The 22,330-nt window shown below is 36.4% G+C and overlaps 3 protein-coding genes across 4 annotated transcripts; all 3 read right to left on the bottom strand.

The window, feature by feature from the left end:
• Positions 1 to 3,244: 3,244 nt before the first annotated feature.
• Positions 3,245 to 8,324, bottom strand: LOC116725879 (alanine aminotransferase 2-like). Its single transcript, XM_032572284.1, has 10 exons — positions 8,019 to 8,324; positions 7,000 to 7,089; positions 6,775 to 6,906; positions 6,105 to 6,342; positions 5,569 to 5,648; positions 5,341 to 5,477; positions 4,582 to 4,747; positions 4,032 to 4,187; positions 3,822 to 3,934; positions 3,245 to 3,586 (listed from the first exon to the last, which is right to left on the bottom strand). Exons 1-10 carry the CDS (start codon positions 8,115 to 8,117, stop codon positions 3,496 to 3,498), a joined length of 1,302 nt encoding a protein of 433 aa, XP_032428175.1. The 5' UTR covers positions 8,118 to 8,324; the 3' UTR covers positions 3,245 to 3,495.
• A 704-nt stretch (positions 8,325 to 9,028) lies between these two features.
• On the bottom strand, positions 9,029 to 13,617 carry LOC116726537 (alanine aminotransferase 2-like). Its single transcript, XM_032573318.1, has 11 exons — positions 13,364 to 13,617; positions 12,100 to 12,189; positions 11,902 to 12,010; positions 11,685 to 11,821; positions 11,357 to 11,600; positions 11,129 to 11,208; positions 10,909 to 11,045; positions 10,304 to 10,475; positions 9,895 to 10,050; positions 9,540 to 9,652; positions 9,029 to 9,293 (listed from the first exon to the last, which is right to left on the bottom strand). The coding sequence occupies exons 1-11, from the start codon at positions 13,460 to 13,462 to the stop codon at positions 9,203 to 9,205; spliced, it is 1,428 nt and encodes a 475-aa protein (XP_032429209.1). The 5' UTR covers positions 13,463 to 13,617; the 3' UTR covers positions 9,029 to 9,202.
• Positions 13,618 to 13,955: 338 nt separating this feature from the next.
• On the bottom strand, positions 13,956 to 20,669 carry LOC116726536 (alanine aminotransferase 2-like). 2 transcript variants are annotated; one of them, XM_032573316.1, is made up of 12 exons: positions 20,570 to 20,669; positions 19,702 to 19,905; positions 19,095 to 19,184; positions 18,418 to 18,526; positions 17,665 to 17,798; positions 17,013 to 17,256; positions 16,861 to 16,940; positions 16,660 to 16,796; positions 15,370 to 15,544; positions 15,131 to 15,286; positions 14,746 to 14,852; positions 13,956 to 14,654 (listed from the first exon to the last, which is right to left on the bottom strand). In XM_032573316.1, exons 2-12 carry the CDS (start codon positions 19,816 to 19,818, stop codon positions 14,531 to 14,533), a joined length of 1,473 nt encoding a protein of 490 aa, XP_032429207.1. In that variant the 5' UTR covers positions 19,819 to 19,905; positions 20,570 to 20,669; the 3' UTR covers positions 13,956 to 14,530. The 2 variants fall into 2 exon arrangements, with proteins under 2 accessions (XP_032429207.1, XP_032429208.1); XM_032573317.1 differs by having other exon boundaries at positions 19,702 to 19,806.
• Between the last annotated feature and the right edge of the window lie 1,661 nt (positions 20,670 to 22,330).

Genomic DNA, 22,330 nt, shown 5'->3' with positions numbered 1-22,330 from the left:
ATAGCAACAATGGTACACAAAGAAGAAGTCTGCAACAATTTATCAGTCTCTTTTGGACACTGGTTCTAAAACACAATAATTACAAAAGATACAATATGAGTAAAACTGATAATCATTTTCATCATTGATCACCAATCCCTATTCTTTATGAATGGTTGTGCAAAATTGATGCTGTCAGGCTCTTTCATTTTCATTGTTTCATATCCTGTCTGAGATCTGTTTTGTTCAGTGGTCCTCTTCATGTCAGGCTCAAAGAAACACAGATGTTCTTGTATCAAACCAAATTACCCCAGTGTCTCCATGCTGCTAATTGTTACCTCAGTCTGAGTTTCCTCTGTGCGCCTACAGACAGTCCAAATGTAATTAAAGGCTAAGTGCAAGTCGACTCTACTTTGTAGAGTTTTAATAGCTTTGTATACTTATTGTTGAATATTTTGAGATTGCTCCATTAATATTAGATGCCATCACACTTGATCACACTTGCCACTTACTTATTATTTATGTTTATTATTTTTATCCACCGAGCCTTTGTTAATAATTGTGCGTCTGAGAGGAGATAAGCAGTTTTCATTTCTTCTTTATGGATTTGAGAAAAGCTGATTCTGTCATCTAATAAAAACATTAATTGAATTTCTGCCATATTCTCTTATTATTGTGGCACTTAGCAAATATAAATAACTGGTAATTTTAACTATACAAAAAGGAGAGAAGTTTGGTCTGATTTAATGAAGAAAAACATGTGTGTCTTTTTGTTCAGAGTATCTAAAGTTCTGGTTACAATTGTACATCATCAGTCAGGATTGCTGGTTATCTTTATTTATTTTATTTTTTAAATTTCTGTAGTCTTGGTTATGGACGGTGAAGTTGATAGCACTGTTTCCTAGTGACAGAAAGTTGCAAATTCAGATCCCAGCTTCAGTCTTTTTCCATGGAGTTTGCATGTTGCTCCTTTCCATGCATCAGGTTTCTCCTTGCTTTCTCCCATACTGCATAAACATCAGGGTTAGGTTAAATGGCTTCTCCAAGTTGCTCTTAGGTTCAAGTGTGAGCTCATTTTTAATCATGTGTGTCTTTCCTGTGTGTCTTTGTGTTACCCTGGGATGTACTGGTGAGCTGCCCAACATGTACCTGGCTTTTTGCCCAAAGACTGCTTTAGATGGAACCCCCTATGTTATTGCAGAAAGCTCAGTGAGACAGTGAAAAGGGCTCTTAGCCCCAAATTGAAGTGTTTTGTGAAAGAGCCTAATGATTTAATGACAGAAGTGCAGACATTTATTAAACTCATAATTTATTCACATTAACAGCTCTCTGCAACGAGAAGATATGGAAATTTAAGCTGTTTGTTTATTTAGTACCTTGTTTGTCTGTTGTGTACATCTGCTGATTGTGCAATAATGTAGAGCCTCTGAGGTTTTGCTGTGGTTTCCTTCTGCCTCAACCGTGGCTGCCTGAGCTCAGGCGGTGTGGAAAAAGGTGGGGGAAGTGGGAATTGTTGGGCTTTGCTTTTGAGGAATGATTACCCCTCTCACTCATTTTCCCAGAGCTACTGAAGTGGAATAATTAGGTAGCATTTGCAAATCTGAACTCCATTCACGGTGAGAGGATAGTGATGAATGGTAAAGAGGAGCAAGAGAAAGAATGGACCCTACTTCCTGTGGATTGCCCTGAGTCCTGCACAGCAGCGATCACATAATTTACAGTTGAGGATTTAAAGCATCGTTCAGTAATGAGCAAGCAGCCGATGGCCTGTGATCTGAAATTCACTTATTCACTCAATGGGCTGGGTTCCAGGACTCCAGACCCTCCGGATTGAAACAAAGCCAACTCCACCTTCTAATTCAGTCACTTAAGCCTTTTGCATTGTTGAGCATTGCATGCATGCTTAGTAATTAAAAAATATTATTCAAAAATACATGCATTTGACGTTTTTAATAGAACAAAGTCATATGAACTTGCATAATAAAACGCCCATGAAGTAGACACACATGCCTGATTAGTAAAACTCATTAGTAAAACTCCAGCTTCTGTGAAATCTGCTTGGCGAAAATCCAAGTTTACAGTGACATCTGGTGGTGAATACGACATATAACACCACATTCAATTTCTAGGCCAGAGACTGAAACCTTTACAATTTTTGCTCTTACAGTTAAACTTAATAAAAAGTGTTTAGAGCTGCAAAACCTTTCCAAAAATGACAGCTTATAATTTTGACAAAAATCTACTGTAGGAAATGTGTTGTCATTCTTGAATAGCTACCATTTTATTTACATTTTGCACAAAACTTCTTCTGTGGCTCGCTGATTTTTATGAAAAGTATAGAACCGACACAGTTCTCAATCTAATGACAAAACTATAGATTTTAAAACAGGAACTATTAGGAATGTTTTGTGCTGGGAATTCTTCTTGGGAGCTTATTATTTTATTATTTTATTTGGAAAATCCATTGAGCTGTGGGTTGCAGACCTAGGCCATTTTATCAGCTCAATTTAAATGGGTTTAGCTTAAATGATTCTTCCAGTAGTGAAGGCCCTCTCTATTTGCCAAAGTCCTTAACTAAGGATCTTTTCTTCTGCTGCGTTACAGGTCCTAGTGAACTGTGACAATCAGTCTGAATGGGAGTAGCTGACCAATCTTCCCAGAAGTGACCTGAATCGTTAGAGCTGGGTGAAACCTGCTGCAGTAAAAACACCGACTGAGAGCAAGAGAAAAGCTTATTGGAGCTGGAAACATGTTTGTTAAGTGCCCAAATCCTTTCAACAAACTTTTCAGTGCTGAGGAGCAAGTGACTCTCCTTCGAGGTTCACCCACACGATGGTGCCCTGATGGAGGGCTCCAACATAGGGGGGTCACTGTGGTCAGTGGACCTTCATTTCATCTTTAATTTTTAATTTTTTTGCTGTGTAACCTTATAACTTTTTTTTTGCATTACTGGGTTGTATGCATTGAAGCCATTACCTGCAGAGATGTTCTGTCCAACCAACAATTCACTGTTTTCTGCATATCCAATATTGGGTCAGAAGGGTAACAGGTTCTGGGGGGAAACCCAAACATTCTCCTGGCAACACTCTGGGGCTCATCTTGGGTGACTCTGAGATGTTTCCAAGCGAGAAGGGATAAAATGTTCCTCAAGCGTAAGCAGGACTTGCCCTGGAGTCTCCTCCCAGAGGAGAACAATAGGTTGTTGTTATTTATTTTGCTTTTACATTGAGCGTTTTTAAAATAAAACAATTATACGTTTCTACAATTTAAAATTGAAGTTGTGTTTATTTATTGTTTAAAAGTAAATCTTAGTGGACAATTTTATTTGTTCCCCAAGACAAATGCCTCAGCAGTGACAAAAGTGCTGATTTTATTCTATGAGATAATTACCTCATTATCATAATATGTGCATCTGAAAATATTGATAGCAGGGTTTCCATGGTTTCATAGTTTTGGAAACCTTTTTAGATGAAAGTTTTAAAAGATTCTTTTTCTCTTGGTGTCCTTCAGATTTCATCAGTCAGGTCTGTTGAGGAGATGACGGTGAAAAGAACAAAGACGTGTCAGGACGTCCTCCAGGACAGCAGGAGGTGCTAAAACACAAAGTCTGAGAGGAAAACCAAATTGAGACATTTAGAAATACACAGACATACATGAGAGGAGCAAACTACTTTAGTCATGTCTGACTCATTAGTTATCAAAAGAACAAAAACAAATTACACGTTTTAATTTTACCTCTTCCACTAAACTTTATCACAACAGGAATTAGTCAATGCAATATTTATAAAGTATGCAATATTTTGTAATATATGAACAAACAGTAGATCTCTATCTCTTCTTACCTGATGTGAAAGTTTTCATCATTGTGTCCGTTTTCACAGCCAGGCCCCAAACAAATACCTTCTTCCTCCAGTAACCTCCGACAGTACAGAACATCTGCTGACAGTCGTAACATCTGAAATAAATCAGAACATATTTTTAAAAACACAAGTCATAAACCTTGATAGGCATCCAGTATGTCGTTTTTATTCCTTTAATCAGTTTCAGCTAACCTTAGCCTCCTCAATGATTTCAGCAGGTAAATGCAGACGAGGATAAAGGAAGACTCCTCCCATCGCCGGCTGGCAGCTCATCCCTGGTAGGGAGTTCAGAAGCTTGCATGCTCGTCCTGCATTCTGGGAGAGTGTTTCTGCTCTCAGAAGAATCTCCTGTGTAAGAAAAAAATTATTCTACATATGCTAGCAAACAAGGAAAAGAGGAAAGTCCAGATTTATCTGCTCCTGGTGCTTAGTGATTCACAAGTTTGCAGTTAGTAAGGTGTTGTGGTACTGTTACTTTAATCTCGCTATGCTTTGACCACAGCCTGTCAATAATATTTCATTAGCACCCCAAAATATGATTATAAATGGTAGAAAACATATAACATGGCAAAAGTGGAGTCCTCAATAATAACTCAGAGCATAGGTTTTGAGAAACTTGTTTTATGCTCATAAGAAAATCTAATTATTAAAAGATTATGATCATACTTTCACTGAATGTGGATGCAATTTATTTTTCAAGACAAGTTTATAGGAAGCAGTAAATTTGCTTTTGTGTTTGTACCTGTGTGTATTTTTCATACGAAGCATCTCCAGGTGCAGGTGGATTGACCATGATCTCCATAGCCAGCTGTGGTAAAATGGAAGGACTGCATGGAGCATGGAATAAAAACTTTTTCACCGCCGGATCCAAGTTGATTAACTCCATATAGCCTCCTCTCAGACCACACCTAGGCAGTCCAGGATTAGCAATGTCAGAAGCAACAATATCTCATGAAGCAGTAAAAATATGAGGAAAGAAGACAGCAATAATAAATAGAAAAGAAGGTAGGAAAGTCATTCTATAAAACATAAATCAACATAAATAAAACAGTTAAACAAAGTCTTCAAAAATTACTACTGTTCAGTTTTTATAAAAGATTTATGTGTTTATAGAAATCTTGTGCTGTATGTTTTCTAAAATGGAAACACAAAAGCTACATTTTTGTGATAAAATCAGTGAAGTTGCACTGAAACCTTTTTTAACTGCAGAAATCCAGTCTGGTTTTTTTTTTAAGTTTTATCATCTAAATAATATTGTTATTGTTCTTTCAATTTATGTAAAATAGTTCTTTTGTTTCTTGTATAATTTTTGTAATATCATGGGTATAAGACTGTTTTGAAGTGCATTTTTCACATTTCAAAGACTACTTAGATCGACACTTCTTTTAATACAAGTGCACCTTGTTTCACAAAAAGCATCATACTGTATTTTGTGGAAGTCATGATGAAACAGAAGTTATTTATAGTCCAGACTCTTGAGATAAATGGTTGTAATGCTCACTCTCCCATTGTGGCTGTCGATATTGAGTGGAATGACACCATCTCCACTGTCTCTGAGTAGGAAACTCCCATCTCAAACAGGACCTTTTTATATGAGAGAAATTTTTTGTCCTGTCCAAACACACTGCCCTGGTAAACCTAAAATGGTGCAATAATTGAGAAAGAAAGGAAGAATTTTAAATATAAAAACTAATAATCACAGAAATGTGTATGTGCAGAATGTATTTACCTCTTCAACTAGCAAAACAAGTCGCTCCGATGCTGCAAAATGAATAATTTTTTCTATTGTTTCTCTGTCTTGAACATGACCTGACAAAACAATGAAAGGCAGTCTTTGATGACATATTAGGTTTCTACCCTCAAATCAAGATTCTGATTTTAGATTGCCTCAACTTGTTTGACTACGTGTCAGTCTTATTTTGAATTAAAGACACACTTTATAATGTTCCATAACTTAGTTCAGAGCTGATGTCTAATTTAACCAAAAGAAACACTTGAATATGATAAGCATATTAAATATTATGCATCCAATGACTGAACCAAACCAATAAGTCCTAAATAGACCCAACAAATAGAACCTGATGGAGCCTTTCTTGAAGGACTTTTTATCTTGAACGTAGAAGTTTTAGGTTTTTCCGTGGATAATGTCTACATTTCTAATATCTGCAAATTTACACATCGTACTTTACGCTCTCTTTTTTTTAAAATAAAGCCTTAGTAATTCTATTCATTTCGGTGTCACTACACTATATGTGTGTTATGCACCTGTTGGGTTTCCCGGGTTACTGACGTAAATGGCTCTGGGATCACACTGCCTCCTAGCGGTCATTAGGGCTCGGTGCAGCTCTTCCATGTCTAAAGCCCATCCTCGCTCCTCCGTCAGCCTGTAGGGCACCAGTTTCACCCCCACTTCATCCAGCAGCATGGGTAATGTGTGTGGACATGGCAGGGGGGCCAACACACCATCCTGTCCATCCTCACGTGACAGCAAACGTATCATCATCTAAATAAAACATTTTCAAAAATCCAGCACAGCATGTCATCAGATGAGGTAACCTCTCATTTCTAGCTAATACTTAGATCAGAGGGAAAATCCAATGCAAAACTTAGGAAAATAGCAGATTTGCATAATGTGGCAAAAACATTTTGAGCTGTTTCTTAACAAAAGCATCAAGTTGAAACAGTTGACTCTAGGGAGTTATATGGATGTGGAAGCAAAACAACTAAAACTAGACCAGGAATTTGAGGATGGAGAGACAAAGCTCAAAATCAAACCAATTAGAGATCATTTTCAAGAGAATTGCTGTAATCCTAATAATTTAGTTGCTAAACATTTATTTTTTGAAACCCCTTACAGTTGTAAGTTATGTACCCTTCACTTTGAGGAAAAAAAACCCTAAGTCAATAAAAGTAGGATTGTGTGTAAAAGTCCAACCTCATCTGGATTGCTGTTCTCACCAATGCTGCCTCCATTACAGGCTTCCAGAAGCTTCTGTGTCTTCTGTTTGACATCCAGAGGAAAGCTGTCTTCTTTGAGGAGCTCCGGGTAACAACACAGAGATAAGACCTGAGGAAGAAAGCAGGGGGCAGTAGTGTCATGCATGCTCCATGAGTGACTGCAGAGAAGAAAATCAGCAAGAAGAGAATGTTTAAAACTAACCTGGCGAACAAATGAGATGGGTGGCATCCCTGTCCGGTGGGGATCACAGGAGCTAAGATCAATCACCTTTGTAAAAGCTTTCTGCTCACCCTGAGAGGGAAGAAAGGGGAAAAAATACATAACTGCATGTAAAGTTTTAGCGACTGAAATCCTATTTGTGTGATGCAAGTCTTGGCTTACAGTCTGGCAAACTTCTGCTGGTAAGATTGCAGAAGCACCAATCATTTCTCAAGTGATCAAGAATTTTAAGAAGTCAGGTTCCGCTGTGAAGAACCTGACTGAAGAACTTGATGCTTGAGCTACCTAAGAAAACAGGGTTGATCATCAGGATCATCCTGATGATCAGAGGTAGTCAGGAAGTAAAGGACGTCTCAGAAGAGGTAAGGTAAACAGTATAAGTCGTCCTTCCAAAAGTAAAACATCCAAGGGCCATTAATGTGTTCAACTGCCTGAGCCACGAATGTTCTGCATTCATAGTGTCTTCTAGTTATAGAGTTAAAATAAAGAACAAACTTTAAGCCAAAGACTTGAAGTTTGGCTTGAAACCAAACTTCAAGCCAAAGGTGATTTAATGAATAAATCACCTTCAAAGACTTGATTTAAAGGTTAACCAGGAAGCTGCTTAACAAGCAGCTTTTCAGACTGCTTCAGGTCACAGTTCAACTTCAACCACTTTCTACAAACAACCACTGAACACTGACTAAGGTGGTATTTGAAATATGATGTGAAACTGATTATTTTTTCAACTTTGCACAAATCCTCTGACACATAAGCTTCTGAAGTTACAAAAGTGGAGTTACTAAGTTGACCTCTAAACAGCTGCTAAATATATGCAAAATCTAAAGTCAATCATTTGATGTTAAACATTTTTATTACAAGGAAACAAATAAGACATCAATCTAAAAATAATTTTGAAATGTAAGTAAGATTTTAGTAATTTTTGATTGTTTTGCCAAACAGGAAATGAGAAGTTTAAGGCAGTTTTAGTTTATGTTGTAGCCTAACTTATGATGACTCACCTGTGCAATCTGCTGTGAGATCTGTGCAGCCAGATTCTGCAGGTTCACTGGGTCTCTGATCCCCCGGACCCTTGGGTTTACCTCCTGCACAGAACTCATCTCTGTCTGTCTGACTGGCGATCAGGGCGACGATCCCAGCAGCACTCTCAGGAGGCGGGTGTTCAGGAAGTTGGGTCTGGTTGAGCATTTCATTGCTATTTTAAACCTACCTCATAAAAAAAACCTGACATCTTCGTTTATTGGCTTACTTGTGGATGCTTCTGTTGAGCTTGTGCAAAATTTAAATAGTAAATTAATGCAAAAAAACCCCCAACTGCTATAATGTTGTTAGATCTGTTTATACACAGGCAAATTAAACTAACTCAAACTGGGGGCATGCCGTGGTGGCGTAGTGGTTGGCGCAACCCATGTTTGGAGGCCTTGAGTCCTCGACGCGGCTGTCGCGGGTTCGACTCCCGGACCCGACGACATTTGCCGTATGTCTTCCCCCCTCTCCTTCCCTGTTTCCTATCAGCCTACTGTCATATAAGGGACACTAGAGCCCACAAAAGACCCCCTGTAGGGGTAAAAAAAAAAAAAAAAAACTAACTCAAACTGTCAGATTAAAATATTTTCCTTTTTTTTCCCGTAATATACAAATTGCTCAACAATAACTGATACCAAATTTATTTCCAAAAATTCTTGTAAAATGAGTTCAATATGAAGGGCAAATCAAGGCTTTTCACTTTTTTTTTTTTTTTTGCTTGCAATTTGTCAAATTCAGGACATTCATGTTAAGATTAAAATAATAAATGTTAAACACAGTCTAACTAGAGAAAACGAGATTTAGTAAGTTTGGGTGTTGGATAGACTCCCAACTCCCTATTCTGTTCAATTACAGGGCAACAGTAGGGAGGAACAACTCTTTGTTAACATAATGAAACATCCTGTAGATGTTTTATTATGTTGCATGAGCAGCTGTCTGCTGTGTCTGGATAATGGCTGAGAGAGACAGAAAAAAGAGAAAGACAAACACTCCAAAGCTTTAACCGCAGGACCTGCAGTACAGCATGGGTTAATTAAAATTAGGTTTTTCTCCACTCTGTTCAAGTATTGTTTATCAGGTTTAAAATTCAAAGCGATTTTAGGATGTTTTTTGTTTAGATGTTTTTTCTCTGCGGAGTTTGTATCCTTTGGATCTTTGGTCAGTGATGTCTGTCCTGGATCCGCAGGTGAAAAGACCGAAGACGCTTCAGGACGTCCTCGAGGACTGCAGCTGGAGCTGAAATACAGAGTCTAAAAAACAAACAGAAAATATATTTAGAACATTTTTGTTTTACATCAGATAGACAAACTCCACTGACTAAAATCTATATATTTTTTTTATCTTTATTAGTTAAAAATAAAACTTAAAAGAAAAATACACTTTGGAAGATCAGAATCCAGATTTAACAAGGTCTTTGAAAACTAGAGTTAATTAATAATGCAAGTCATGAAAGTCTAACATAAACAGCCTAATGATCCGAAATATTCTGCCCTCACCTAATGTGATAGTTTTCATCGTCATCTCCGTTCTCAGATCCTGGACCCAAGCAAACACCTTCCTCCTCCAGAAACTTCTTACAGTACAGAACATCAGCCCGCAGCCCTGATCTCTGTCATATAGCAAAGAGACTTAACAATTATTGATGTATTGCTAATACATCAATAATGTATTAGCATACATTATTGATGTATGCTAATACATACATCAATAATGTATTGTATTATTGATGTATGTCAATACATCAATAATACAATACATTATTGATGTACCTTCCATAGGCCCAGTATGGAAGGCTGGGCCTATTGAGTTTTTGGTAACATATTTAACTTTTTTTGTTTGTTTGAGGCTGACCTTAGCCTCTTGTATGATTTCAGCAGGTAAATGCAGACGAGGATAAAGGAAGACTCCGCCCATCGCCTGCTGACAGCTCATCCCTGAAACGCCGTTTAGAAACTCACATGCTCGTTGAGTGTTTTGGGTGAGAGTTTCCACTTTCTGAAGAATCTCCTTTAATGAATAAAGCAAAGACGTCAAGAAACAAAGATACGTATAGAAGAAAAACCACACCCATATTTTAGACATATTCCATTCATTTCTCAGTAGCCTGCAGAAGATGTGGAGTCCACTCAATCTATTCCAAACCCAGTTGTGATGAATGAGATTACTGCTCAACCTTAGCATCTTATGTGTCTTATGTGTCCAAACAGTGCATACCCTCAAAAATATGTATTTTAAAATATTTTTGAAGTGTTCTCCTTACTTGGGTAAATACTTCATATGAAGCATCACCAGGTGATGGAGGATTGACCATGATTTCCAGTGCCAACTGTGGTAAAACTGGTGGGCTACAAGGACCCTGCATGCTCGTTAAAAAGTTTTTGACCAGCAGGTCCATGTTGATGACCTCCATATAGCCTCCTCTCAAACCACACCTAAACAGAGGAATTACAAGTCAGAAAAGGTTCACCTAGACAGATATATTATATTATATTATAACATACATATTAATATATATTATATTAATAGCCATAAATATAATTTATTAAACAACTAAAGATAAAAAAGAACAACAACAAAAAAAAACCTCAGGTTTCAATTCCAGGTCACATGACATACAGGACCACACATACACACTTAGATGTTTTAAAGTTATTTTTCATTCCAGAATCCCAATTTTGGCACTTTGGAGAAACTCACTATTTCTCCATACAAAAGTTAAACTAATCGACTAAAAAAACTAAAACAAAACATATGAGAACGCGCGGAGTGTTATTATCTGACTAAAGGAAAAACTTTCTCAATAACCATAAAGTCACGTAAGCAAAAATGCATTCATGTTCCTGTTGAACTGCTGGTCACACTCACTCTCCCATTGTGCCTGCCGATATTGAATGGAACGACACCATCTCCACTCTCTCTGAGTAGGATGCTCCCATCTCAAACAGGACTTTTTTGTATGAAAGAAACTTCTTGTCCTGTCCAAACACACTGTCCTGATATACCTACAATAATGCGAGAAGATGAAAGAAATGAGCCAAATTTTTATTAGTAAGACAAACAATTCTCCTGCTCAGGTTGTACTTACCTCTTCAACTAACAGAACGAGCCGCTCGGATGCAGCAAAACGAATCACTTCTTCTATGGTTTTTAGGTCTTGTACATGACCTAACAGAACAAAATACTTTTCATTTGCTTCAATGAAATAAAACTTGAGAAAACAGTTAATTAAAAGTTTAAAAGTGAATCTCCCAGCAGGAAAATAACTTTGGTTCTAACTTCTTGTCTGGTGATGGTGGAACTCTGAGACGTGTACCTGTGGGGTTTCCTGGGTTACTGATGTAAATAGCTCTGGGCTCACAGTGCCTCCTGGCGGCCTTCAGCGCTCGGTGCAGCTCCTCCAACTCTAAGGTCCAACCTCGCTCTTCCAGCAGTCTGTATGGCACCAGTTTGACCCCCACCTCGTCCAGCAGCATTGGCAGGGTGTGTGGACATGGGAGGGGAGTCAGCACACCTGTCTGAGTGGGCCCCTGTCCACTGGACAGCAAGTGCAGAACCAGCTAAAAGTAGCCATAAATAACAGAATAAAACATTTAAAGTTGGATCATGAGGTATCTTGCCTATTCTAGTTCCAACTGTCATACCTTTAAGGTCCTCTGGGAACCGCTGGAGAAGATGATGTCTTCTGGATCTGAAGCCACACCACCGTCTCTCCTTGTGATGAACTCAGCTACAGATTTCTGTATTTGGGGTATCCCACAGGAGGAGGCAGAGTAGGAGCCTGCCATGGTCAATTCGATCAGCTTTTAAAGCAGAAACTGCTAGAAATAATTCACATGAGATAAATATATTTTCCCCTACCAACACTGCCTCCATTACAGGCACCCAGCAGCTTCTCTGCCCTCTGACGAACATCCACAGGAAAACTGCTTTCCTTCAGGAGCTCGGGGTACAAACAGACAGCCAAGACCTGAACAAGCAAACAGAAGGTGACAGGCTGTAAAGACAAACTCAGGGAAACTGTGAAACACATTAAAAAACTAAATGCTTAGTACCAACCTGGCGAGCAAACGAAAGGGGCGGCATCCCAGCCCTGTGGGGATCCCCAGAGCTGACATCGATCACCCTCTGAAAAGGTTTCTGTTCACCCTTAGAGGAAACATGCCAAACTTTTCACAAACTCTGTGACAGTGTATGCTGCTCCCTACCCTCAGTCCAAGAGTCTTTGAACTCTGATAATATTATGGTTTTGTGCCAGACCATAAACTAACAAGATTCATATCTTAATTGCTGTCCTTGAAGGATTATGACTTTCTACTTTAATGTTCTCTTTGTTTTGAAAGGACTTCAAATGATAGGCTAATGAAACTTTCTATATACCTGCTCCGTCTACTTGCCACAAATATAATCCTCTTGATATGAAACTCAGTAGTTCATAGAATAGATGTGATTATGCAGAAAGGCTTACTATTTGTCTGAGTTAGCAGGGATGCATATTTTGGCACAGCAAATTATTAGCCTGCCGATATTTGCAAGCCTTGTTTTTCAGCTCGAAATGTGTCAATACAGGTATGAAAGTCATACCGGTAACTTAGTGGTGTGGTGACAGGACTGTAATCTTGTATATTTAAAGTAATTTATTGCATCCTGGTAAACACACCATAATGGTGTGTTCACACCAAACACACTATTATTGGAGCGTCCAACGGAAAACAACGGCTAGAGCTGACACGTCTGACACGCCTCCATATAGACTATGAATGTAAACCAGACGTGCAAAACGATAGGTGTAGAGCAAAACGTCAAGTACCTGAATTCTAATGGTGCGTTCATACCATTAAAATTTTTATAGATAAAAATCTATGAAGACCTGATAGCTTACAAAATAACACTGACTAATATGCAATGTTTGGTTTTCTACAAAGAAAAAAAAAACTCTGCATTATGACCAAACATGTAACTGAATAAATAACTGAGTTTGCTTTGCTCTAAAAAGTGTTCATGTTAAACATGAACCTTCAAGATGGTGGTTTGATTAAAGTTTAACCATGAAACTATCATACAAAGAGCCTTTTTAAACAGTTATGGCTCCAGTTTAACTTTCACCTCTCTATAAACTTTAGTCAATGAATGATGAACCCACATATTCAGTTTTTACCTCATATGCCTAGAGCTGTCTTACATTTGTTCTACACTGTTCAATATTTTATTCTTTTGTAGGGCACATAGGTATTTTTTCTGTGCTTGAACAAGTCATTAAGTCAGGATTAGAGCTGTAACGGTCAAGGTTTATCAGGACTTGTTGGAGCTGCTAATAACTCACCTGTGCGATCTGCTCAGTGATTCGTGCAGCCAGGCTCTGCAGGCTCACAGGGTCTCTAATCCCAAGGACCATCGGGTTCACCTCCTTCATGGAGCTCATCTCGGTTCAACTGACTGAGGAACAGGGTGACACGCCCAGCTGGACTGGAAGGAGGCGGATTGTTCAGGAAGGCAGAACCTCTTGTTTGTAAAACCCATAATTGGAAGAGTTTTATTTAGTTGCATATTTTAATACAATTTCATAAAATAGATTTTTATGAAGCTTATGTAAAACATTAAAGTTTTATTTCTTTGTAGAATTTTAATTTTAATCAGTTTTTTACTTTGTCACAAATTTTACAGATTCATACAGAAAATCCTACAGTTCTTTACTCTGGCTCTTTCATGTCTTGCAGTTTCTCCTCAATAAAAGACAAAGTATCTTCAATTTTGTAATCAATTACTTTTTACTGTATCTATACAGATACAGTAAAGCCACTTTGTTCAATATGTGTCCAAAAATAATTAGCATAACTTTTGTCTTTTTGTAGTACAAGACCATAAAAGCACCAAATGAATAATTTTAAAACTTATAAATAAAAGCTGTAAGCCCATTATTTTCATGTATTTATTGTTTTAATCTTTACAAGATAAGTTTGAGAACAAATTCTGATTTTCAACCTGTTTAGAAAACATCAGTGCATCATACAACAAAATATTTGAGTGGGTGTCAGGAGAATGGAATCGACATTTTGAAAATTACAAAAATAACCAACTACCAAATTTACTTATCAGGTGAATAGAAAGTTTAGGGGCAGTAAAGAACTACATGAATATTAGCATTTTCTCCTATTGTGTGTTTATTCACATAAGTGTTATTTTATAACAGTCAAATTCTTAAAACAGCTACTCTTGTTATCACAATCCAAGCAAGTCTGAAAAGCAGTTCATGTATGCATTGTGTTTTGACATGGAAGCTAAACCTAAGAGTAATTTTAAAAAGGATCCAAACTTTTCTGACTGATAAAATGGTAAATATGTTTCTCCTTCAATAAAAGCTTTTTCTAACATTATTCTAAAATGTCAGAAAAGAAAACAAATATCATTTAAATATGATCTTTCTGCTTGTCTGATGTGGCTTTGGTGTATTTCCTCTACTGGTGACCGCCTGTTGCTTCTCAGCTTTGTCCTATACAATTCTGTTAAGTTTTCTGTCAGCGAGGCAAAGGTGGAAGGAAGAGAGGCGAAGGTGGAAGGAAGAGAGGCGAGACAAAACCTCCTCCAAAGTGTCGGGCGGAACCAGAATACATAATCTAAAGGAAACAGAGCGATTATGAATCATAGTATTTTGCACATATTGTCTGGTTCCAGATCAACAGGGTTTTGTCTTATCTTGTTTCCTACCTGAGATGATGGCTGCCACTTGTTCCATTATCTCCTGCACCTATGATCAAATCTTCTTCCTCCAGTAACATCTGGCAGTATAACACATCTGCTTCCAGTCCCAGCCTCTAAAAACAAAATTACAACAAAAAGTTGTAATTTAAGTTTGCAATATAAGACAAAGACAGCAGCTACAAGAAAAACCACAGCATGTTTCTAAACTTTTCACCTAAAGTGTCCGCAGTCAATTTATTGATGTCTTTTTTGTGAAATACTATTTAATCTTATTTTTCTGTGTTGTTGTTGTTTTTTTATATCGGGTACAAATTCTACACCGTATTTTCTCTTTATAAGTGGGATTAGCAAAATGTAATGAAATTAAATGTCATTAAATTTAATTAACAACATTGGCTTGCTCCTTGATCTCAGCTGGTAGATCCAGATGTGGGTAGAGGTAGATTCCCCCCATCGCCGGGCGGCAGCTCATTCCTGGTAGATCGTTCAACAGCTTCAGAGCCCGCTGAGAATTTTGGGCCAGAGTGGCTCGAGTCAGGAGAGTCTCCTTCCAAGAAAACATCATCCAATATAAGAATATAAGAAAATGAAAAACATTAGTTGTAGTTGAGGCTTTGGTTTTGCTCTTACATGAACGAATGTGTTATATGAAGGGTCACCCGGACTGGGTGGGCTGAGCATGAGATCCAGTGCAATCTGTCCTGTGACTGGTGCATTGATGTCAGTACAGAGCATGGTATCAACAAAATGCATCACCCCTGGGTCCATGTTGACCACCTCCATGTATCCTGTTCTGAGGCCACACCTACACACAGATCGCCAGGAGGATGATTCATGGAAATGGACCTCAGAAAACATGAAAATCCTCTGGGAACTTATTTAATTCTCAACTTGTGTACACAAAAAAAACTGTCACATTATCAATTTCTAAAATGAAATTAAATCAGCGTGAACTTGTGATTTCTTAGAAAGTAAAGGTAGAGTTGTTAAAAGAAAACAACTTTGTTAATGTAGACTATTTTGGCCAATTTACATGATCAAATTATAAAATATTGAATTTCATTTCATTTCAATGTAATGTTATTACTGCTTATTTCTCATGTATCCTCTAAAAGAAAAGAAATCAAATAGATAACTGAAATAGCACTGTTTGAAGATTACATGATTGTTTTCCATTACCAGTGTTAAAATAATATACAGTTCTCAAAACCATGAAACATAAAAAAAACTAATAATGGTAAAAATGTAACAAAATATTACAACTATTTATTTCTCAAGATTTAAAAGATAAAACTAAAGTAAAAATTTAAATATAGTGACATTATAACATTTGAAAAAAGCATTTTTCCATTCTGAGATAGGATGTTTCATCTTAACTTAATAAAAATAACTAATTTTAAAAATAAAACTATTTTCAATTATCAATACAACAATAAAAATTAAATACATTACAATTAAACAGTGATAATCATGTCATTCCACTTAAGCATATATTTTATAGTTTTTTTATTTTTAAATTGTAGCATCTGTACTTATAAAACTGCATTATGCATACTATTTTCATTTTGTCACCAATATTAATATTTTTAAAGGAGAAGTATTGAAAATTTATCTTCAGATTTGAAAAAGAAAAATCTTTTTTTTTCTTTTTCATAATAATAATCCATAAATTACTGTTTGTTTATCACAATACTTGTTCATTAATATATTTTTCATTCAATTCCATAAAAATAAAGATTTTAAAAATAACTAAGATTCAAATATAAAAATAGAACAAAACATTTATGTAAAAAGAAAGTTGGATTGAGTTTGTCTCGAAACTCCATACCAGTTTTTAAGTCAGTACTGATCATTCCCCATATTTTACTGAGATTCTCTGAGATCTGACTTCAACTAATGAGGGAGGGAGGAGAAACTCACTCTGCTACACAGGCGCAGGATAAAGAGTGGAAGGAGACCATCTCCACAGTGTCTCTCAGATGTTCATCCATCTCAAACAGAACCTTCTTATATGAAATAAACTCTCTGTTCGGTGCATAAACACTGTCTTGGTAGACCTAGAAGGAAGAGCAGAACAGCTCAAAATATTCTCCTGATTCTGAGGAGACATTTTATCATCACCTCATCAATCAGCAGAAGGAGTCTCTCAGCTGCTACGAACTCAATCACTTTCTCTATGGACTTCCTGTCCTGCAAATGTCCTGAAAGCAGAAAACAACAGAGTTGATAACAAGCTGAATTTGGCTTGCATGCAGTGAAGTGTGCAGGCCTGCCTGTGGGGTTTCCTGGGTTGCTTATGTAGATTGCTCTGGGCTCGCAGCGCCCTCTGGAGGTTGTTAGAGCTCTTCCCAGCTCACTCGTGTCGACAGCCCAGTTTTCCTCCTCTATCAGCCGGTAAGGCACGGCCAGCGCCCCGGCCTCGTCTAGCAGAGGAAGCAGTGTGTGTGGACAGGGCTGAGGGATCAACACGCCAGTCTGAAATCGCCCTTCCCCTCCGGACAGCAGCTTTACTATTACCTTAAAACACAAAGACAAACTTTATTCTCCCACCTGAATTTAGGCAATAATCTAACCACTACTTTGTTACTTCGATTTTAATAACTCGGGATTGGTCAGGTACTTTTAATTTCCTTCATAGAGAAGCAGATGTTTCCCACTTGGAAATAGGATATTTTGACTGATATACTGTATATTATAGCCTGATTTTTTTACTTTGGTTTTTCTTTATAATAATTAAATTTCTTTTGAGGTAGTTTCCGTTCCTCATTTCTGGAACCACACTAGTAGAATTTGCAAATTTTTCAGATGTGGGCAAATATTAATAAAATTGCAGAAGCTCAGCTCTTCTTGATGTCAGGTCATCCACAAGCGTTTTGTTGTTACAATATCCTTTCAAAGTTCTTCAAAAACAAATCTTTGTCTTACCATCAGGGCTCTCTGAGCTCCAGAGGATATAAAAATGTTTTTAGCATAAGCAGGAACACCTTCGTCTCTTTTCATGATGAACTCGGCGATAGTTTGTCTGATGTAAGGCAGACCAGAGGAATCAGTGTAGGAACCTAAAGATCATAATAAACAATCAGTTAACTCATTAAACAGAATATTAGAGAAATATTTAAAACTTGTCTTTATCCATATTCTGTATAATAATGCGGCTTTTTTTGGGCTACTGAAGATTGATAATACTGCAAACAGTTTTTGTTTTGTTGTTTTATATATGTACAATTTATCTGCATGTGTGGACTTATACATATACAGTATGTAAACAGTATGAATTTTTTTTTGTTCGGTTGTTGCATCTGATCATGTATTAGAAGTTGCAATATGGTGAAAATAAAACAAATTTTTATTTGGTCTCTGGCAGCAGAGAGAGATGAAGACACAAAGACAATCAAAAGCAACAAAAATAAATCCGCCTTTATAAACTTGCTGAATTGAATCACTTTTTTCTTAATATGGAGTACATTAAATGTCTAATTTAAGTAGTTTTCTTTATTTTTCTGTGTTTTAACTTTTACATATTTAGTTGCAGCACTTTGAGCTCTTAAAGCCGGCTTTAGTTAGTTACTGTAAATGATGGGCAAATCAGTTTTATTTCAATAGCATAAGGAAGGAAGCTCAGTAAAATTTGGGTTTAATAAATGTGAAGTAAAACGGTTTTGTTTTTCAAATCCTCACCCACACTTTCACCATCACAAGCCTCCAGGAGCCTCAGGGCTCTTATCCTGACATCCAGAGGAAGATGTTCATCACTCAGCAGTTCAGGGCACAAACACACTGCCAGGACCTAGAAAATGGCATCAAATTCAAAGAGGAGCTGTAGCAGGAAAATATTGCATATGCATGGTGTTGATATTGATTGTTTACAAAAAAAATGTTTCTTGATTGTCACACATTACATTATTCTCAATTAGGAATGCCAAAATTATTTTTGCTTGATTAATACCAGAATAAGAAGATTGTTTTTCAAACAATATTTTGTTTCTTTCATCAAAGTCAAGAGTAAACCATCTCCTTTTTTCCTTCTACACTACATGACTCTGGGTGTCCTTCCAGAAGCTTTTCATGATTGTTTTGCTGGAGTTTTGGTCCATTCCTCTTGACAAACTGATGTGACTGAGTCAGCTTGTCTTATTAAAACACACTTTTTCAGCTGTGCCTAATTTCTATGGCACTACGATCAGGGCTTGTGGTGACCAAATAATATTTACCATTAGAGCTCCTAAATATTTGATAAATCCATTGATGTTGATGAACCACTGACACGACATATACTTTTGGGATCGTTCACATTAGGAGTACATTAAAACGGGATTTTTGTCTGAATCAATTTAAGGAATATGAAAAAAACTCACCTGTCGAACAAATGAGATGGGTTTCATTCCTGTTCTCTGGGGATCACCTAAACTGACATCAATCAGCTCCTTGAACGATTGTGGCGCCCCCTATATGAGAACATAATATAAAGCAGCACATCAGTTTTAAAATACATCTCCTTCCTCAAAGTTTCAACAGTCCATTATAGGCTTAAGTGCATTTAGAGGGATTTTCATATTCAGAGTTTCACTTCTACTGCACTTGGGAGCAAATATTATATTGAAAAACACATCATTGTTGGTTACATTTGTTCCACTCTTCTTTACAATGTGCCTCAGTTAAATTTGCAGACATGACTTTCTGATCAGGACTCTCTTCAGTTTCAACCACGATGCTTTATTCAGGTTAAGTCTGGACTTTAACTAGACCATTGCAATACATTAATTCTTTTTGTTTTCAGTCTTACTACCTTCAAAGAGTCTAATTCTTTTGTCTTTTTGTGGCAAATTTTCAGAAAGATTTTTCAAAAAGAATTTTTTTTACTTTGTCTTGATATATTAAGCCTTTGGCTGGAAAAAATGGTTTACTGTATTTGTCGTACCTATCAGTAATTCTTACTAAATGAAGAAAGATGGCTGGGCTTACCTTGATGATGTCTTTGGTGATGTTCTCAGTCAGACTATGCAGCCCACTTTGAGATGAGAGTCTGATCCCTCTCACTCTGGGATTCACTTCTTGCAGGGATGTCATCTGCTTTTGCATCAGATTGTTTTTAGTCAACACTTCTAAGATAAACAACCTTTGTATCGCAGGTTTCTTACAAGGTTTGAAGTCTTTGCCATAACTGATCTAAATTACATTTAACAAGAGCTTACATTCCCAGATTCATCCATTTAATGTTTGTGTAATCATTTTTTATTGCTGAAAATATTAGTTCCAGCTTAAACTGTGTTTCTGTTTGTTCAGGCAATTACAATGGGAAACATTATTGCAGCTTATCCTCTTAAAAAAGCATACGTCCAACCAGGTTTGATTTAAACAGAGAAATTCAACAGTTGCCTAAAACTTATCAAATTTAACAGCTGTTAAGCTCACTTTATACTATGAAATGTTGTTAAAGTAAGCCAACTTAAATGTAAAAACAAAAAACTTGAATGCCAGAATTATAAAAAAAGAAAAACATACAACTATGCAAAACTTCCGTAGTTACAGGATTAAATATACACTGTTGTCAATAATGATGGATTATACATTTTAAACCAATCTAATGAAATTTATATAATTTGACTTATTCTTGATAAAAATATATATATATATATATATATATATATATATATATATATATATATATATATATATATATATATATATATATACTGTATATATAAGTTTTACTTTTTGATCTCAAAACATTGACAACTTTAAATCTAATTTTAATTAGCCATGTTGGTCTTGAATTTAAATAGCAATATTAAAAATGTTGTTTTTTTTTAAATACTTAAATTTAACTTACTGAGATTTCCAGAAACTGCTTTCTTTACTCGATGTATTTTGTCTGATAGTTGCTATTGAGTTCTTGCTGAAGGTCTCTGGACTGCTGTTCTCAGAATATTGAATGAATGTTTAGCTTATATATAGTTATATATTCATCCGGCCGATAACTTGTTTGATGTATAACCCTCCCAATTATTTCAGTTAGACTTACAACTGAAGTCTGAGCTGGACTTTGGACAAACTATGTTTTGTTAGATTTTTTTTCCCCCTTTTGGAAGCCATCACATGTGAGCATCTCTTAGTTTTTCATATTGTCAAGAAATTAAAAGTCAAAACTTTAGCTGTTAATAATATTTAGGAGAATTGGAGTTAGATATTTAACATAATCTGATCTCTTTGCTGGACCATTTGCAGCATCTATAAAGTCCATTTTTCTGACTTGATGGATTGGAGGTGAGTCCAGTTTTAGAGCACATGTTGGTTTCTGAATGCTAAAAAGTCACCAGAAGCTGAAATGTTATTGCATAAATTTATGTGGTTTTAATAAATCACTTAGCTGCTTTACATCTGTTGTATGTTTGTAAGTATTTATTCCTGTTATGTTGCGGGTCAAATTGACCCATTTTAAAGTTTAACTTTTTTTTTTTAAATAGTTGTAAGTATTTTTTTTGCATGAAACTTTTTCTATTTGTCTTAATAGGTGCACTCTACAAATAAATTGAAAATGTATTCATTTTACACATTTGTACCAACCCCTACGTCTACTTTTTACATAGATACTGTTCGGGTCAATTTGACCCGGCAGTCAAGTTAAAGTGCAAAAAAAGATTAAAAAATGTCCAATTCTATGTTTCCTTGCAGCTATGAACCATATTTCACCCCACACACACAAACACAACACACCACACACACACACGCACTCACCCACAAGCCCACTTTCTCACTATTCTCTTTACTTCACTAGGAAACTGCGAGAAAGCAGGTGCTCATACAACTTTTGACAGGAACCTTTTCTGTTCCCGTGGACAAACTCCACCCACACTGAGTGGACACTCTGCAGAAGTGGAGGGAAACAAAAATACTCTCTACATGACTCATTTATCTTGATTTTAATCAGCAGGTCAATTTGATCCTGAACAGTATGTGTGTCTCAAGTTCAGTTATAAAGATTACCCATTGAAAAAAAAAAGTGTAATATAAAATCATTTACCAAAGATCAATTTCAAGGAAATTATTGTTTTTTTTGTGTCTAGGTTTTTTTCAGTGGACATAAAAAATGTAAATTCCATTTTTTATGTCCAAATGAGTAAATGAGTAGGTTGTTGTCATTGATCCTTAATTTGTGAGAAATAAAAAAAACATCATTGCACAAATATTGATTGAAATGGTTAGTATTGGAGTTAATAATCAGATACGAAAATGTTTTGGAGGAATTTTTTGGTTTCTGACATTATTGCATGATTAAACACTCCCGGGTCAAATTGACCCATGAACATTTTTGCTGTACCCTAGAAACGAACATAACAGGAGGGTTAAAGCTCCAGTGCATTCTTCTGACAGGTAAACACTCATATTTCCATCTGTGTGACGAAATCTTCAGACCACATAATCAAATAATTAAGCAAATTTCTTAAATCAATGGTTGACTCGTTAAATAATCACTCACTTTATTGCATAGCTGTAATTGTTTTACTAAATAAAGACTCTGTCCTCTTTCTGGATTTAATTTCTTCAGCTTTGTCTTTATTTGGCATTGTTAATTTTTTAACTTGACCAAGGC

This window comes from Xiphophorus hellerii, chromosome 9 (assembly GCF_003331165.1).
Source record: "Xiphophorus hellerii strain 12219 chromosome 9, Xiphophorus_hellerii-4.1, whole genome shotgun sequence".
NCBI lineage: Eukaryota > Metazoa > Chordata > Actinopteri > Cyprinodontiformes > Poeciliidae > Xiphophorus > Xiphophorus hellerii.
This window is presented reverse-complemented; position numbering and strand designations above follow the sequence as displayed.